General features: G+C 34.0%; 1 protein-coding gene across 6 annotated transcripts in view; it reads left to right on the top strand.

The window, feature by feature from the left end:
• ANKRD17 (ankyrin repeat domain 17) overlaps positions 1-19,810 on the top strand; it is a 158,897-nt gene that overhangs the window by 105,952 nt on the left and 33,135 nt on the right. For all 6 annotated transcript variants that reach the window (XM_012744846.2, XM_020284306.2, XM_012744875.2 and 3 more), the window contains 7 exons: positions 1,842-1,984; positions 2,488-2,701; positions 3,227-3,402; positions 4,715-4,877; positions 7,349-7,444; positions 9,207-9,323; positions 18,716-18,887. In XM_012744846.2, coding sequence (XP_012600300.2) covers positions 1,842-1,984; positions 2,488-2,701; positions 3,227-3,402; positions 4,715-4,877; positions 7,349-7,444; positions 9,207-9,323; positions 18,716-18,887 — 1,081 coding nt within the window. The remainder of the gene's footprint in view (positions 1-1,841; positions 1,985-2,487; positions 2,702-3,226; positions 3,403-4,714; positions 4,878-7,348; positions 7,445-9,206; positions 9,324-18,715; positions 18,888-19,810) is intronic.

Here is a 19,810-nt window from a genome sequence, read left to right on the forward strand (position 1 = left end):
GATGATAGGTACAAGAGCCAACAAGGGACTTGTCCCTACTGTGTTGTTGCTTCTGATTGTGTGATTTTTTTTTTCTTCCATAATCTACCGTGGAGGTAATGAGTGTGTTAAGAGTATTATAAACTAAATATTAAATACGATAGTGAAAAACAAACTACTTAATTTGATAAATCATTTCTATTACCTTGGAAAAAATAAAGAGCCCCATCTATCCCCATAATTAAAATTTTCCCTTAACTGAAATTTTATGTAGTTTGAAATAATACTTAATATAATAACAGATTTTTCAGTGTTGAATCGAGAAGAAATCAGTTGCATTCATTTACTTAAAAATAATATTAAATCCTTAGGACACCATAATTTTTATCTGTTTTTAATCAAATATAACAAATGAGATTATAACAATCATATTGTACAAGTAATAATTTTGCCTAGAAACATTCTTTTGCTTTAATTTGGTGTCATTAGAAAAGATAAGTATTTTGAAATAATTAATAAAACATTAGAAAGTCATTTTACTATAAAATCACAATTTTTTATATTGAATGTTTATTACCTTTTGAGAATAGATCAGTCCTATGAGAGGTAACTGAGGTCAGTTATATTTACATAATGGAATTGAGAAAACTTGAGAAATTTGATTAGAGATTTCTGCTTTATTGTTTATAAGGTAAAATAGCCTAATGGTATTTTTTGTCTTGTTTTTATAAACTTGACATGTGATTCATCTAGGCTTACTGGTTCTTAAAACAAAAAAGTGATGGACAGAAAGTCATATCTAAAATTAAACATAGCTTTATTCAAACAATTAACATTTTAGCTAACAAGTAAGATAAAGCTCTGTTTATTAACATTTAGTATTTCCCAGTTAGTATTTTAGGATATATTATTAACAGTAAGAGCAAGGATAAGAGCTATCTATGGTCTTGAGCCTGACTTCCGTATATCTTATTTGTAAAATGAAGACAAAAATACTAGTACCTATGGGAAAGGGTTGTTTATGCATTAAATAGTATAGTGGGCAAAGAACTATGAATGGCTAATAAGCACTTAAATGGGTGCTAAATATTTTTGGCTATCAGGGGAATACAATTAGGACCTGGTGCTATATCACTACACACTAGAATAGCTAAATTTAAAGATTGGTGATAATAAATGTTGCCAAGGATGTAGCACAACCAGTACTCATGTACTGTTGAAAGGAGTGTAAATAATATAAGGACTGTAGGAATAGATCTAGCTATTTCTTATAAATCTGTACACTCAAATTAGAATAGGTGGAACCTATACTACACCTATAATAAAGTATAAAATATTAATCGTAGTATATAGGTAGTGAATATATGTAATGTGTTTTCAACTTTTATGTGTATTTGAAAGTCTCCATACTGTTGGGAAAACAAAGAATCTTTTATTCTAAGATTTAAAAAAATATTTAGTTACTAATTAAAAGTTTTAAAAATGTTTTAAATACATTCACATGTATGAATGAAAAAATCTTGTCCCATATTCTTTTTTATCACCATGTGGTAAAATAACACAGAAATACTAATATCCAAAACAGTATATCATAACATTCGTAGTCCAGATAAATCTTTCATGAACATATTACACCATTTCAGTAGATTTCTAAATGGGTTTTATTTGAAAAGCTCTCTCTTTGTTAGCTTTCAAGACCTCCTGTTATCATTTGAGGCTGGTTTTGTGCAGAGGATGAAAGAACTTTCCCCATCTTTTTTTATTATGATATACCAGGAAAAAAGAGAAATCAGAAATAAACACCTTGAAAATTTATCTCACCATAAGAAGAAAACATATGTTTTTCTTTTTTTTGTTTCTAGGTGGTGGAGCTATTGTTAGCTCGAGGGGCAAATAAAGAGCACAGGAATGTTTCCGATTACACGCCTTTAAGCCTGGCTGCGTCTGGTGGCTATGTGAACATCATCAAAATATTACTAAATGCAGGAGCTGAGATTAATTCTAGGCAAGTTTTTTTTCTCTCTCTGAGGCCTTTAAGAGTATAAGTAAGATTGTTATGTTATTATAGTTATTTGTAGAACACCTTTTGTAATACCATATTTAGTAAATTCATTCATCATATATTTAGTATCCAACGTGTTAGAGATTTTTGAGATTACTATATTCCTTACTATTAAATGTAAACACATCTATCTTTCTTAGGCATTTTTATTAAGCAAGAACATACATGCTTTAAGATGGAAAGTCTATCTTAATAATAACTTCATAACTTAATCACCTCCTAGCTCAAATCATTATGTTGAATGAAATACAGAAAATATGCTAGTAAAAGATTTTTAATGACATCTTCGTAGTATCTCAATGACTTGAGGGCTGAGAAGAATGGTTATTTTAAATAACCCTGCAAAATAAAGAATCTTACATTAGGATTCTGTATCATCATCTAATTTTTCTGGGTCATTTAAAATGTATGTTTTTCCTTTTGTTCTCCCCATGTCTGCACCCTAGAACTGGTAGCAAATTGGGCATTTCTCCTTTGATGTTAGCAGCTATGAATGGGCATACAGCTGCCGTTAAGCTCCTGTTAGACATGGGCTCTGACATAAATGCTCAAATAGAAACCAATCGGAACACTGCCCTTACCTTAGCCTGCTTCCAAGGAAGAACTGAAGTGGTTAGTCTTCTGCTTGATAGAAAAGCAAATGTTGAACACAGAGCTAAGGTAAGAAAAAGTCTGAGATTCACACATGGATTTCTTGCTTTGATATTAAGGTGTATAGTAGCAACATGCTAATTATAATTTTGGTACTTTCTAGTAACATTTATCTCCTACCTACGTATTCATTCAGAAATCATTCTGTATAACTCACTCAAGCATTAACTCTTGAAAATACCTCAGCAATATATTTTTATAGGCAATAATGCCATTAGGGTTATCCACTGAAAAAGATGTATTCTTTTGAAAGAGAAGGCAAAGGAACATTTATTGAGTGTCACTTACGTGCTTATGTCACTTCTGTGCCATGTGCTTGCATCTTATATAACTTTTTTTAGAATACCATTGAGATCAGGTAGAATTATTTTCTTTAAAGATCAGACTAACTCAAAGAGGCGAACAAGTGTCAGTGATAAAATTCAGTTGTGCTGTTCAACAGCTATACCATATTGCTTCCTCAGATGATTATTCTTTAACATTTTAGCTCTTTCTAGTCTTATGTGTTGTTTTTTTATTTTCCATTAAACCTAGACTGGCCTTACACCACTAATGGAAGCTGCTTCTGGTGGATATGCAGAGGTGGGCCGAGTTCTTTTGGATAAAGGTGCTGATGTTAATGCCCCTCCAGTTCCCTCCTCGAGAGATACAGCTTTAACCATAGCAGCAGATAAAGGGCATTATAAATTCTGTGAGCTTCTTATTGGCAGGTATGCTATTACTATACTGTTCATATATGAACAAAAGTGTTACTAGTGTTTACCATTCTCTCTGGGGAATTGTCCTATTAAAAAATTAAATGTGGGCCAAGTGCAGTGGCTCACACCTGTAATACTAGCACTTTGGGAGGCTAAGGCGGAGGATTGCTTGAGCCCAGGAGTTTGAGACCAGCCTGGGAAACATAACAAAACCCCATCTCTACAAAAAAAAAAAAAAAAAGGCAAGGTGGTGTATGCTTATATTTCCAGCTACTTGGGAGGCTGAGGCAGGAGGATCACCTGAGCCCCGGACTTTGAGGTTATAATGAGCAGTTACAATGAGCCATGATTGGTCCACTGCCAGGGTGACAGAGGGAGACTCAAGTCTCTTTAAAAAACAAACAAACCGAAAGTTTGTTTCTCCTTCTACAAGTCTTTTTTTCCTAAATCTGCTTGTTGTTTTCCAACCATCCACAGCTATGCTATGTTGTCCAATTTGTTTCAGTGCATCCTAAAAATAGTTTTCTTCCTTTATTTTGTGCATACACTTTTAAAGTCCTACAAAAGTTAGCTATTTGAACATCTAGCAGTTGTCATGCATACTCACATCTCTCATACAATTTGTGTTTTACAAAGAATATTAGTCCACATCCTAAAAGTCTGGCAGTGATCTAAGACACTTCATTGTTGATTTTCTTGTTCTTTGCAGTAATTAAGGCTTTTGGGTGATGTTCAAGGTATCAGACAGGTTACAGAATAGTTTCTGCTTTGTTACTTAGAAGTTATCTGCCAGTCTCCCAAAGATGCTTGTCTGCTTAACGGGATATCCTATAGTCTTTAAAGACCTTTGTATGATATCCTAAGCAGTAGTATTTGGTAGTAACTGCAATTAACTGTCATTCACTCTGAATCTTTTCATCTACCATGATGCCTGCTGAATGCTAAACCTGCATGTTATTCTTAGATTCATCTTTTTTTGAAGCTAACGTACTTCAAGTACAGATTGAGCATTCGTAATCCAAAAAGCTCCAAAGTACCAAACATTTTGAGCATTGACATGCTGCTCAAAGGAAAAGCTTACTGCAGCATTTCAGATTTTAGATTTTGGATTAGGGATACTCAACCTGTACACCACTATAAATAATCTGAAACAAATAGGATACTGTTTGTATAGTTTAATTCTGAGAGAAAGACATTATAGTCCTCAAATATTAAAAACAGTGTTTATCTTTACAGAATATTTTCACATGATAATTAATAGTTGATTTTTGTTACCTATATTCATTTTATTTAAGACAGTGCTGACTATGTCTTTCATTTTTAGGGGTGCTCATATTGATGTACGTAACAAGAAAGGGAACACTCCATTGTGGCTAGCAGCAAATGGTGGACACCTTGATGTGGTTCAGTTACTGGTGCAAGCAGGTGCAGATGTTGATGCAGCAGATAACCGCAAGATAACTCCTCTTATGGCAGCATTTAGAAAGGTATAAGTCTTTCATCCTCATTTATATGGATGTTTTTCACTTATATTAGGAAGTATGTGGTTTCATGATCACCGAAGACTCTCATTTTATGATTTAGCAGCTATGATGAAAGCAGTAATATAACATGCAAGTAGTCTGGCAACATTGAAAGGTAGATAGATTATAGATATTGCAAATAAGCCATTATTATTAACCATATTGGAATCAGAGTTAAGTAAACTTCAAAAGCTATTCTAGGCCAGGCTTGGTGGCTCACCCCTGTAATCTTATTAGCACTCTGGGAGGCCAAGGTGGAAGGATTGCTCAAGGTCAATAGCTCAAGACCAGCCTGAGCAAGAGCAAGACCCCATCTCTACTAAAAACAGAAAGAAATTAGATGGACAACTAAAAATAGAAAAAATTAGCTAGGCATGGTGGCACATGCCTGTATCCCAGTTACTTGGGAGGCTGAGGCAGGAAGATCGCTTGAGCCCAGGAGTCTGAAGTTGCTGTGAGTTAGGCTGACAGCACGGCGCTCTAGCTCAGGCAGTAGAGCAAGACTGTCTCAAAAAAAAAAAAAAACCCAAAAAACTGTTCTATGTAGTATTTTCAAAATCTAGTTACAGTCTTATCTTTCACAAAGTGTAAGTCCAATTAAACATAACTAATTGGAGGTAGTTATTAGTTATTCTCAATATTTGTTGGCAGATGAGGTTTTCTTATATTAACACTACAGAGAAAATATAACTTAAATTGCTTTATTTTAATAATTGATTTTAAATACTAGGAATGAAGGAAGTAAATAATGAAAACCTAGCTACCAGTATTTTAAGCTACTGAAAATCAAGTATACTACATTGAGAAATATAAATTTTGTGAAAGCAAAAGAAACTTTCTCTCTGTACATAGCACAGTGCTGTAAGTAATTTGATGGTTTGGTTGATAATACTTCATTGATTTCTTAAATGCAATTTTAGTTTGTCACTGGTAAAATCAGGTTACTGTTTCAGGGCTTATAATTTGGAGTTTTGTCATTTGGAAATATGTAAGTAAAATCCACTGTAAATTCTAAGATGTTAGAAAATTTTAATATATAAATTACAATAAATTATCTCTTCCTTTTTCTTTCATTAGTCCCTCTGACTCCTATTCTTTATTCTACGTCTTCCCTAGGTATTGACTTTATTTTTGTTTCTCAGCAGTCGAACTTATTCTTTCTCACTGGCTATCTACTTCTTCTCTAAGCAAGCTAGGCTGTCATTATCAAGTTAACCTTTCTGACCATTCCGCTATATTAGTATCCTCATTGAGAACCTTTTTGTTTCTCCCCAGTCCCTGAAATCATTTGAAATCTAATCTTAGTTTGGTATTCAAAGCCACCATAATTTAGTGCTTTTAGATCTCATCTCCCATTGTAAATCAATCCCTAATGTGAAGAGTTACTTTCTTCTTGCTTAGTCTTTCCCTTATTCCTATCTCTCACATCACCTTTGTTCTCATCTCATAGAATGCCCTTGTCCTTCCTCATTTTTTGAAAGTTACTCAGTCTTCAGATTTAACTCTTCTCCGTCTACACAAATTATTTTCTTCTTATATGAACACATATTGAGATCTCTTATCTCCTAGAGGTTGTACAAATTCTATATTTCTTTAGTCTTTATCATTCATTTTGACAAATATGTATATTTATGTATTATTACTGTTAGTTATTACGCTATTATTAGTTAATACTCTAATATTTAAAATGCATGTATCTTTCCAAATAGACTTTTATACTACTTTGTATTCATTCCACTATTTTTTTAGAAACTACCATGTATACTCTATGATGTATATAGGGTGCAACAGCCACATTTTTTAAGAAATGTACTTTAATCAGGGAAGTAAGATCCATACTGAAAGATAGCAACTGTGTGACTTCTGTGTAAATAGTTTTAAGACCATAAGGTGTTGGAAAGACCAGTAGGAAATGATACAAGTCGTTTTTGAACTATTCATTAAAGGATAGCTATTCTTTTTAAGGAAAGTTTAAAAAGGTGCAGTCAAAAAAGAAGAGATAGAAGATATAATACTAAAGTTTAACAGCTGTTTATTTAGACTGACTAACTTATAGGTGTTGTGTCATAGAGCAGTATATTATTGGAGAAAGTGGGAGAAAATAGATGAGGGTTTTTTTCCCCCTTCAGACATATCCCTCACTCCTTTTCTTTGTACTGATTTTTGAATTACTGGTTTTTTATTCAGAGTTGTTTAGAATTTTAGGTCACATTATTCTGTACTTTTTTGTACAGAATGAACAACATGATGATGAGAATGAACAGTGTAGATTTAACTCATGAGAACCAAAGTTTATCTCTTTTACTGCAAACATGCAATTGAGTTTTCACTTTGTGGCACTAATGGTAACTACTATTAGAGTTCAGACAGACTGTATAGATATATTGAATCCTGAAGGGCCTGTTTTCAATCTGACATTGATATCTATTTTTTAGGGTCATGTGAAGGTGGTGCGCTACTTAGTCAAAGAAGTCAATCAGTTTCCATCAGATTCTGAATGTATGAGATACATAGCAACCATCACTGATAAGGTAATATATTGTTCAAATTAATCCCACTATATGAGCAAAGAATTCCATCTGATTAATATATTTCCCATGACAAGAGAAATTCTTAGTTTGAGTAATAAAATGTGATATATAGCAGGTTTCATTTAGTTAGGCATGAAGTGTATGTATGCCATTTAAGAGACTCTTCTAGATTATCTAATGATTACCTTTATTACTTATCTAATGAATCAATAAAACATTCTCTAATAGAATTACTTTATCTTTTAAAGTATTACATAAGTTAAATATTTCAAAGCAAAATTATTTTTATTCATTAGTATTAACATCTATATATGTATATTTATCCAGATAGGTATCTATTTTTAAAGAGGAATGAGTCCAGTAGATTTTTATTTCCCAGCAAAAATGAACTCAGAAAAAAAAAAAAAAATGAACTCAGTACTTTTAATTATGAGCAAGAAGTTTTAGACATGATATCCAAGTTAGAAAACTAACTTTCAGTTTTGACTAAGTTTAAGAATGAATTGGTTAGGAATTTTTCAGGAAAAGTAGGGAAGATAAAAATAAATCCTATTAGAAATTTAATTGAGATCTTCCCTTGGTAACATTTTGATTTAGAGTTTATACTAATACTTTAATAAAGTCTAACACATCCCTCTGAAAATCCAAAGAGGTTAGTAAATCTAAAAATGTTTTCCTATGTTTTCACAGTTACTATTACATGATAGCTGCTTTTCTGACTAGAATGTTTTTTCTTTACAGTCTTGCTCTGTCACCCAGGTTGGAGTGCAGTGGCCCAATTATAGCTCACTGTGACCTTGAATTCCTGTGCTCAAGGAATCTTCATGTCTCAGCCTCCTGATCAGCTAGGACTATAGGTGTGCACCACCATGCCTATATACCCCACAGGTTTTATTTAAAATAGCTAGATCACTGTGCCTGGCTCTAGATTTCTCTATGACAATTAACATTCCTGTATACTATAGTTTTTTAGGGGGGAAGGGAGGAGAGTAAAAATTTTAGATGTTATTATAATATTTTTAATAATATTAAAAATAAGATTGGGCATGGTGGTGTGTGCCTCTAGTCCTAGCTACTCTGTAGTCCAAGTTACTTAGGAGGGTGAGGTGGGAGGATCACTGGAGCCCAGGAGTTCGATGCTATAGTGTGCTGTGATCATACCTGTGAATAGCCACTGCACTCCAGCCTGGGCAACATAGCAAGAAGTTATCTCCAAAAGAAATTAAGATGAAAAAACTAAAATAAGAAATAAGGAAATATTCCTTTGCTGTCCTGAAATGTATTTTGAGAATGAAATTGCTATGAAAAAAGAACCTGTTTCCTTTATTAATGATTCTTGTACGTGAAGTTGTAGCAATAAAGCATAAATATTTAAGAATATTTCTTGCCAAATAAGTACTATAGAAGTTTTTAAATCCATTTTCTTTGTTGACATTTACCATAACCAGTTGACATAAATTATAGTTCTATTTGCTATATGATTTCTTATATTCAAATTATAGGATAAATAACTATAGTTTCCCAAAATGCCAGTCTAATGAATATTAGTTTGAAGAACAACAGAAACTGTTCTTTGCTTGTGTATATTTTAAAATATACCATTTAAATTGTGCTTTTCTTTGTATCTTTTTTTGGCCTCTTTCCCCCGCCATTGATCTTTATTGCTTATGTTAAAGTGCCTTAAAGATCTTCATGTCTTTAAGAATCTCTCTAAATGTGAATTGTTCTTTGAGCCTGGAAACATCTTAATTTTTCATTATAGGAAATGCTGAAGAAGTGTCATCTTTGTATGGAGTCAATAGTACAAGCCAAAGATAGACAGGCTGCTGAAGCAAACAAAAATGCCAGCATTTTGTTAGAGGAGTTAGACTTGGAAAAGGTAATGATAATCTTTACATATAAAAACCACTATTTTTTTTCCATCCTGTTTTTTTCTTCCCTTAATTTGTAATTCACTATTTTTTGGTTTTGTTTCTGTTTTTGCTTTAAATTATGTACATAGTTTCTCTACACTTTTGGCTCAAAAAGTGGAGAGAATTTTTAAATATTATTAAAGGCATTCTCTTTGCAATTGTATTAACAAAATTTTATTTTAGGAATTGCATTCATCTGTAAATCAGGAAACTTAGCTTCTAATTCTGGATTTTAGTCTAATCTCAACTAATGATCTCTTAATCCTCAACCGCATCTATGGTTCTTTGATCCCAGACCTTGTAATTTATTCCCAACAGATTTATCACAAGTACCAAAGCAAAACCAGCAATTGAAATACAACCACTTGGAATTTCTAATGAGTACGTTTTTTCAAATGGGTGACTTCTCTTGTACTTTTCTCTTTCAGGCAAACTGCAGCATCACTCCCATTTATTTCCATGGGGAGTAAAAAAATCCAAAACAGCATATAATTTGAACAGTCCCATAGCTTCTTCTTCACTTCCTGTTTCTGCCAACTTTTCCCTAATAACTCTGTACTGTAGAACTTAATACAAATAATTAAGGAAAAGAACTGGTTTGACATTGAATATTATGGATCAGCCCTATTTCATCTTTCATAAAAAGGCCAAAAATGCTATAAAATTTAATATGACTTTAAATTTATGAAGAAATTACTGTGATAATTATGCATATGCCTTTTTTACTTGAATCGATTCCATTCTTTTTCACTATGTGTGCTGACTTTATTATGCTCTGTATTTCATCTTACATAAAGAAAATATGAATTATCCTAAACATTTTATCCTCATTTAAATTTGAAAATACTAATTTCTGAAAAAATACATTGAAAATTAGAAGTTCTTCATTTTCAAAATTTTCTAGTTGAGGCCGGGCCTGGTGGCTCACGCCTGTAATCCTAGCACTCTGGAAGGCTGAGGTGGGTGGATCATTCAAGGTCAGGAGTTCGAAACCAGCCTGAGCAAGAGCGAGACCCCATTTCTACTAAAAATAGAAAGAAATTAAAACTAAAAATATATAGAAAAAAATTAGCCGGGCATGGTGGTGCATGCCTGTAGTCCCAGCCACTCGGGAGGCTGAGGCAGTAGGATCGCTTGAGCCCAGGAGTTGGAGGTTGCTGTGAGCTAAGCTGACGCCACAGCACTCTAGCCTGGGCAACTGAGTGAGACTCTGTCTCAAAAAAAAAAAAAAAAAAAAAAATTCTAGTTTAGAATCTGATCAAACTAAAATTAGGTTTTTTGGCCATTTAATAAAGAATGTGAGTGCATTGAGAGATGTTGGTAATGATCACTATAACTATCACTTTACTTATTTTTATATTCACTTTCATCTAACAATTGCTTAATGCCTACTGAATAACAGGCTGTATAATAGGGCTATTTGTGTGATAGATTATGTATTATTCTTATCAGTAAAAATATTACTACCCTCATTTTACAGATGGGGAAACAGAATCTGAGAGGTTAAGTAACTTGCTTAAACTAGGCTGAAGTTAGAATCTAATTTTTTAATTCATCCCCTGCTTCCCTGGTCTTCCTTAATAGAACATAGCCCACTCTTTTAAATTTTTCTTTCTCAAATACAATATCCTATTTTTGCATTATCATCTGTTTTTAAATATAAGAATCTTTAATAATTATTTTATATATCTAGAAATTGTCATTTGTATACCTGACAGATAGATAACTTATTAAATAAAATCTTTAATGTTTTCATACCTTTGATCTTTATACATGTATGTTTGGGGATTTACTGCATACCTGTAGATTACAAATTCAGAAAGCAGCTTTTAGGAGATCTTATCTAGGATGTTTCTTTGAGTCAACTTAAATTAAAAAAATTTTTTTTCTTCATTACAGTAATGCTCAGTTCAAACTGTGAAATATACAAAGATAAAAACATATGCCATCATTGTAAAATAATTAAAAACCTGGTATGGTAACTAAGGTCTTTTTTACCTCTTCAGTTGCCTATAAGGACTGCTTTGCTTTGCTTTGCTTTGCTTTGCTTTGCTTTGCTTTGCTTTGCTTTGCTTTGCTTTGCTTTGCTTTGCTTTGCTTTGCTTTGCTTTGCTTTTCCTTTTCCTTTTCCTTTTCCTTTTCCTTTTCCTTTTCCTTTTCCTTTCTCCTTTCTCCTTTCTCCTTTCTCCTTTCCTTTGTCCTCTCCTCTCCCTTTGTCCCCTCCCCTCCTCTCCCCTTCCCTCCCCTCCCCTGCCCTCCCCTCCCCTCCCTCCCCTCCCCTCCCCTTCCCTTCCCCCTCTCCTCTCCTCTTTCTTTTCCTTTTTCCCTTTTCTTTTCCTTTTTCCTTTCCCTTTTTTCACTCATGGACCAGGAACACTATAAGGGCTTTTAAAACCCTGTATGATCTGCTTACCTGCAGCATTCCTTACCCTCTCTGACCGTATTTTTTTATTACTCTTTCTCTTGATTACTTTGCTCCCTTTTTACTGACCATCCTCTTGCTGTTAGTGTTTTATACCATAAATGTCTCTCAGGTATCCTCATGGTTTAGTCTCCTTTCCACAAACACTTTTTCTACCCTTCTTCCCTGATTATTTTTCACTTTGTGACATTCTTAATATTATATTTTACTTAGTTATCTTGTTTGTCTCTCCCCACCACTAGAATGTTGTGCCACAAAATAGTGCCTGGCATATAGTAGGGACTCAATAAATATTTGTTGAATGAATAAATATTCACATGTATTGTGATGGTGTACTTTTTAAAGAACAGAACCAGGCAACCATATTATTCTAAAACTTTTCCCTCTCAGTAACTGATGGATATTGCCAGTTGATAGTGATTTTTGATAATTATAGAATATTCCATAGTAATTTTATTTCCAGTTTTTGTCACTAAAAATAATGTTGTAATAAACATCCTTATACATATTTCCTTATATTTTGCTGCTTTTATTTTTATGTAATAAACAATTCATAAGTTTGAAATTGTATACCATTCTGAGTAGTGTAATGAAATTTTGTACCATCCTGCTCTGTCATGCTCAGGACATGAATCCTCCCTTTCTACAGTGAATCCAGACTATTTACACTTTCCCCAGTTAATCACTTAGCAGCCCTCTCAGTTATCAGATTGACTGTTGTGATATCTCGGAGCATGTGTTCAGGTAGCCCTTATTTAACTTAATAATGGCCCCAAAACCATTAGAGTAGTAATGCTGGCATTGTTTTAATTGTTCTCTTTTATTATTATTGTCATTAATCTCTCATTGTATCTAATTTATAAATTAAACGTTAACATAGGTATCTATGTGTAGGAAAAAGCATCGTATATATAGGGTTCAGTACTACCCAAGGTTTCAGGCATCTACTCCAGGTCTTGGAATGTATTCCTCGTGAAGAAGGGGCCATTACCATATTTTTAATTTAGTAGATCCTTCCAGAATATTTTCTTCCTACTTTCAGCAATGTCAGTTCCTTGCATTCTTGCCAGCATTTCTTAGCCTTATACTTTCAAGCATCTTAGATTTAAGAGAAGTCAAGAGAAAAGCTTCTTTCAAATGTCATTGTATATTTTTTCTATAATATTAAACTCAAAAGCGATAAAGAATTCTTATTCATAAATTAGATGTAAATTGATTCTCCTATACGCACTGTATACTTTCATAGATAGTTTTGATGGTGGTACATATATAAAATTCTACATTATAGAAGAATCTCTTCTTTGCTGAATGTTCCAGCCCATATTTCTATTTGGAAGATTATCAGATTGGGTTCTTAGAGTTTGGTTCTTTATTTTTTAACAATGATTTACATCTGAATAAATGTACTTTTTTGGCCTTTTGAGATATATTACATTCTGGCTCCACAATTTTTGATTTAGGAGCATTGGAATTGGTCTTGAGAGTTAGTCTTGCCTGGTCTGAGTTGAGGGTCTACGTGGGAACTTATTCCTTATATAAAAATCCTTTGATCAGCATTTCTAATTTGAAAAATTAGGTTTATAAAAACTGCCACTGAAAGCTGGGTGTGATTGTGTATGCCTGTAGTCCCAGATACTTGGGAGGCTGAGCTCAGGAGTTCAAGTCTAACCTGGGCAACATAGCAAGACTTCATCTCTAAAAAAACCAAAAAAAGAAAAACTGTAGCCGAGGACACTAGCTATTATATTCATCAAATTCTCTTATACTTACTCATTCAGTAAACATTTATTTATTGAGCATTTACTATGTGGAAGGCTCCCTGCCAAATGGAGTAATTCCATCTGGGCGAACTATGGAATCCTCTCATAGTTCATTGCTTGCTTTCTTACAACATTAACAACTAAGTTATGTTCTTGACTATTAAGATCCCTAGAGAATAATTTTGATTTCTTTTATTTTTTTTTTTTTTGAGACAGAGTCTCACTCAGTTGCCCAGGCTAGAGTGAGTGCCGTGGCGTCAGCCTCGCTCACAGCAACCTCAAACTCCTGGGCTCAGGCAATCTTTCTGCCTCAGCCTCCCAAGTACCTGGGACTACAGGCATGTGCCACCATGCCCGGCTAATTTTTTTTCTATATATTTTTAGTTGGCCAATTAATTTATTTGTATTTATACTAGAGACGGAGTCTCGCTCTTGCTCAGGCTGGTTTTGAACTCCTGACCTCGAGCAATCTGCCCACCTCGGCCTCCCAGAGGGCTAGGATTACAGGCGTGAGCCACCTCGCCCGGCCTGATTTGCAGTTTTGATATAGTAATTTTATCCCTTCTACTTTATTACTTAGTTTTTTCCTCTACCTTTTTCCTTATAAACTTCCATATAACCTTTTAGGGAGCTAGATAGAGTTTATTTTTCTAATATACCTATTCTATTCTCAGTTTCATTCTTTGATTATCACTTGCTGTCTTTTCAGCTTTATTTCCTCCTGAATTTCATCTCTAAGAATCCTGCCAACACTCTGCCTACCAGTAAATGGTAGGAGTCGTTTATGTTGTATTACCCTTTCACTGTTTCTTACCCCTTTCTTTCTCCTTTTTCTACTTGTACCTTAGTAACTAAATGTATCTAGTCAGACAACTGACTTGTTTGGAAAAAATAAATAAATAAATAAATGTATCTAGAAAAAACACTCAACCTTGATGACTAATTTTACTTTAAATATGTTATAGCAAACTCTTTCATGCTGAGCAGTAGTTATACTATATTTCTCCAGCTCTATTGTGATGACCAACAGTTAAAATAATATATTTCCCTAGTTTAATTTAGTCTCCCACTCGTCAAAACCACTATTTCTTACAATCTCCATTATCCTCAGACTTCTGACACCTCCTCTTCTTCATCTTCAGCAGATAACCCTGCATCCTGAGAAAACTGAAGCATCAGAAGGAAACTTTCCTTGCCCCATCTATGTACCCACAAATACCCAGATCTCCTCTCCTTCACTTTCAGTAGATGACCTTACATCCTACATCAGTGAGAACATTGAAGCACCAGATGAAAACTTCCAAAAACTTTCCCCATCCCATCTATCCTCCTACCAATACCACCATCCATATACTTCCTACCAGCAAGTAGACAAACTTCTGGTAAACATTCTCTCCATTGTTTACTAGATCCTATCTGGTTTTCCCTACTCAACAACATTGTTGTAGCAATTATCTTTTCTTTCCCCTGTATTATTTTTTCCCATCTCCTGGATCATTCCCATCAGAATATAAGCTTATTTCTCCAAAATATTTTCTTTTGACTCAAGCCCCTTTGCCTTAACTTTTTAGCTATGGACCCATTTTTCTGAAATCTTGACGCCATTTTCAGCTTCTGCTTCTCTCTGTCTCCAATTCCCTACATCCACTAAATGGGTTAATGTAGTAAATTAACTTTGACCCGTGCCTGGCATATGTTAAACTCTGTACATATTAACTGTATCAATATCATCATCATATCACCTTTGTATTTAGCTTTTTGGCAGTCTCTGTATCTGAGCCTTCTGTTCCATCCTCTTCCTCTGAGTTTTCACTTCTCCTGAAGTAATTGGCAATAGGTTTCTTAACTGTTCTCCTGTATAAATATCTTTGTCGTTCTGTCATCTTTTGTCTTTAATCTCTTCCTTATCTGCTCCAATGTAACTTTCCCATCTTCCCCATATTTTTGTAATACACAGGTGGCATTGCCTTACTTCTTCCTCAAAAACCTTGAGTGCCTCTTCATTGACTGCATGGGAAATTCCAAACATTCAGGTCCTCTTATGTTACTTTCTTAGGCTCATCTTTCACCATGGTTCTCTATTGCTCACATATCCCATTCACTTCCATATGTCCAAATTTGCAGTATTTCTTTAATCTGGAATGTCTGTCCCCAACTCCTTAAATTCTCGTCTCATAAAACTCAACTCTCAAATGTCACTTTGTTTCCCAAGCCCTCAGTTAGAATAACCAGTTAAGGTTAGTGCCCTTTCCCATTCCACAATCAGGTTAGTGTATAACTTCACCTCTTTTATCAAAGCCTCTACCCTCCCCCAAGAAAGGTATATTATCCCTGGGATCTTTTAATTTGTGCCCTACTCTGTAGTGAGCCCAAAGGGTTATTAAAATCTGCCAGATTATTGAAACACCAGCATAAAAATGTCAAAATTTAGGCTGGGCAGAGTGGCTCATACCTGTAATCCCAGCACTTTGGGAAGTGGAGGAAGGAGGATCGCTTGAGGCCAGGAGTTCGAGACCAGCAAGACCCCCATCTCAATAAAAATAAAAAAATAAGCTGGGCATGGTGGCATGCACCTATAATCCTAGCTACTTGGGAGGCTGAGGTGGGAGGATCATTTGTGCCCAAAAAGTTTGAGGCTGCAGTGAGCGAGCACCACTGCACTACAGCCTAGGTGAGAGAATGAGACTATCTCTGAAGAAGGGAGAAAAAATAAAGTCATAAAATTTAGAAAAAATAGCAAATACTTAGCTCTCAGAGCTAAAGTATAAAAGTTTGGTAGCCTAGGCTCAAGTTACTGTTGCCAAAGGGCCAGCTTATTAATAAACCTTAAGGTACTTGCATATCTGAGACCCAGCTATACCCACTAAGATGTACCAGAGCCCACTACCCCCATGCTATCTAGGCCATAGGAGCTTAGATGAAATCCTGCTTTTTGATTTAAACTCTTTTACTTTTAAAAAAATTCTCACCCTGCCTTGTTTAAATACCAGTGATAATTAGTTCCTGCCAGTGGATAAATTAATCCAGCAAAATCAAAAACCCTTCGTGGACATGCCAGAAGTCTGAAACCTCACTTGCTATTATTCTGAGCCCTCAAAACCATTTTCTGTACCTTTCTCAAGATAGTTTTATTGTTCCTGTTTCTGAATTGGAGAGGCTTAATATAATATATATCTATAGCCACATTTGCTTTGATAATGTTTTTCAGACATATTCTTCACCCTCACTTCCACTCCTTCCCTTCCTCTTACACAAACCCGTTCCACAAAATCAGTGCTCAACAAGGTGGCCACAGGTCTCTCCTTCACTGGGGCTAGAATGGAGAAAGAGTGTTTCCTGAGGACAGGCCTTTAACTCCACTAAAGCAAGGATGGAATGAGCTGAGTCACTCATGCTCAGTTCCTTCTCTCAAACTCTCCAATCAAATATTACTCATTCTCCCTTGTAGTGATCCAGGAAGTGTAGGTCACCAGTTACTGTTTTCTCCCCTATCCTTTAGAAGAGGCAAAAACTCTTCTTTTACTGATCTTCAAACTGGAAATTCTGTACTTCTGGGAGACCTAGGGGTTACCATACAGGCAATTTCTGTATCTTTAACTTCTAAGTATATTCTTTCCTAAAATCTTTCTGCTTAAGAAAGTATGGGCATACTATATATGGGTTTGCCTTCATTATTTGACATTTAAGGAACAAAACATACCTATTACCCAAAGGAAGGTAAGTAGATTGCATTGCCCCAGGATGTAAAAACCTGGTGGTGGGCCAAACTTTTCAGAAACCAGAGAGAGAATTTGAAAAGGCAAGACAAAGTATCTAGCATAAGCAAAGACTTGAAAAATAAAGTCAGACCTTTTCTGATGAAAACTAAGTGTGTCTGACTCGAGGGGGCGGGGGGATGGGCAATATATGTAACCTTAACACTTGTACCTCCATAATACGCTAAAATAAGAAAGAAAAAAAAAAAGAAAAAGTGTGATTTGGCTTATGAGTTTGTGATAACTGGTTTCACTAGTTAGGATATTGTGACTTTTATAAACAATATCATTGTTTTGACATGTATATATATTTAAATATATTTAAAACACTAGATTACAGGCAGGGAATATGCAGTTGTTTTTTTTTTTAAAAGAGACATTTTTTAGAGGACATGCAAACAAAAGATTTAGAAGATGATTTTCCTACCTTTATGAACCAAGGAAGAAAATGTAACAGTTAAAATAATTTACTAAGAGATGTTATTGGACTTTTAAACTTATCCTTAATTTTTTGCCTATGAAAGTAATGAACATTTATTTTATCAAATAGAAAAAATGTGCAGTTATAGAAAATAAAATTGACAATCTCCATCTTTCTGCTACTTCTCCTCCAGCTCTACCCTCCAGAGGTAATCAGCCTCTGAGTAACTTCCATAACTTCCATACCTTTTTGTTCTTGCCTTTTTTTCTATACTTCTACAAATAGCATAGAAAGGGTTCCCTTCCCCTATAAATGTGATTAGTAGTCTGCAATGTGCCTTTTTCCCCTAAGAAATGTAAATTATTTCCAAGTACATATTTGTAACACTTTCCAATGGCTACCTAGTATTCTGTGAATGCATACTGTTGTTAACTAATTCTTTTATACTGATGGATTTACCTTTTCATTTATTGCCATTGTAATCAATTTTGTAGCAAAAATTGCTGAATCTTTATTTTTTGCTAAAGATAATTTTATAGAATTCTTAGGATAAGTAGTTTGTAATTTTGATAGAAGCATTTCAGATTACTTTTTCTGAAATGTAAATATTTGTACCCACAGCAATATAGGATAGAACTTATTTTTCCATACTTGTGCTGATATGTGTGATGTCTTTTTAAATTTGCCATATTAATGATTGAGAAATGGTTCTTTGTCATTTCAGCTTTACATTTCCTTAATGCTTATAAAGCTATATATCTGTTTATCATTTATCAATTTTAAAATTAGATATCTTTTACCCTTTATTTGGTCTTGATATTTTTTAAAAATAATGACTCTTTAGAATGGTTTGACTATGATCTTGGTAAAATAATGAATTGAACTAGATGACTGAATTTTATGGTATCCTGATTGCCTTATAATAAACCTGATAATGTGACATCATCTTCTCCAGGATAAATTCCAATGTTACATTTCTATTTTATTGATACTTTAACAGTTAAGAGAAGAAAGTCGGAGGTTGGCTTTGGCTGCTAAAAGAGAAAAAAGAAAGGAGAAGAGAAGAAAGAAAAAGGAAGAACAAAGAAGAAAACTAGAAGAAATTGAAGCCAAAAATAAAGAGAACTTTGAACTCCAAGCTGCTCAAGAAAAAGAAAAGCTTAAAGTTGATGGTATGGTCTCTAAACAGTCTTCCAATTTGTTTCATACAATACATTCTAGTTAAAATTATATTTACTTTAATATCAATCACATAGGTAAAAATAGACTTTTAACTTACTAAGCCCTTAAAGCATTTATGTGCATATTTTTGTTCATTGACTTTCTCCCTAATTATTTATTATGAAGAATTTCAAATTTAGTGACAAGCTGAAATAATGAGAAACGAGTACCTGAATACATTCCACCTAGGTTTACAAAACTGTTAACATTTTTCCATATTTACTTTATTTTTTCTCTCTAAATACCTATATGTATATTTTTTCTGAGCTGTCTGAAAGTAAATTGTAAATATCCTGACATTGCACCTATAAATAATTCACACATTCTAAGAATGACATTTGCTTATATCATATTAATACCATTTATAATTACTAATTAGTTACTTTTTAGGTATTATAAATGATAATTCTATAATGATATTATAGAGTAATTCTTAATGCCATCTATAATCCAGACCATAGTCAGATTCCTCAAATGAAGGAATTATTTTTAATTAGGTTGTAATTAGAAGATTATCTGAGATTGAAATATTGTCATTCCTTGATTTCCACAGGGGATTGGGTTTCCAGGACCCTTGTGGATATCCAGGTCTGGAGATACTATTACTCATCTGGGGTTGGTTGAATCCATGGATGCTGAATCCATGGATATGGAGGGCTGACTATAGTAGGGAGGAACTGTTGGCACTAAACCACCAAATATGTGTGTATGTGTAAGCAGTTTGTGTGTTTTTCAGAATTTCCCTCTCCTCCAGCCTTTTAATTTGAAAATTTCCAAACTACAGAAAAGTTCAGCTGTTAATATGGTGAACACCTGTATATTACCTACATTCTTGAAATATTTTGGCACGTGAATTTTGTCTATCTTTTTCTCT

This window comes from Microcebus murinus, chromosome 26, assembly GCF_040939455.1.
Source record: "Microcebus murinus isolate Inina chromosome 26, M.murinus_Inina_mat1.0, whole genome shotgun sequence".
Taxonomy (NCBI): Eukaryota; Metazoa; Chordata; class Mammalia; order Primates; family Cheirogaleidae; genus Microcebus; species Microcebus murinus.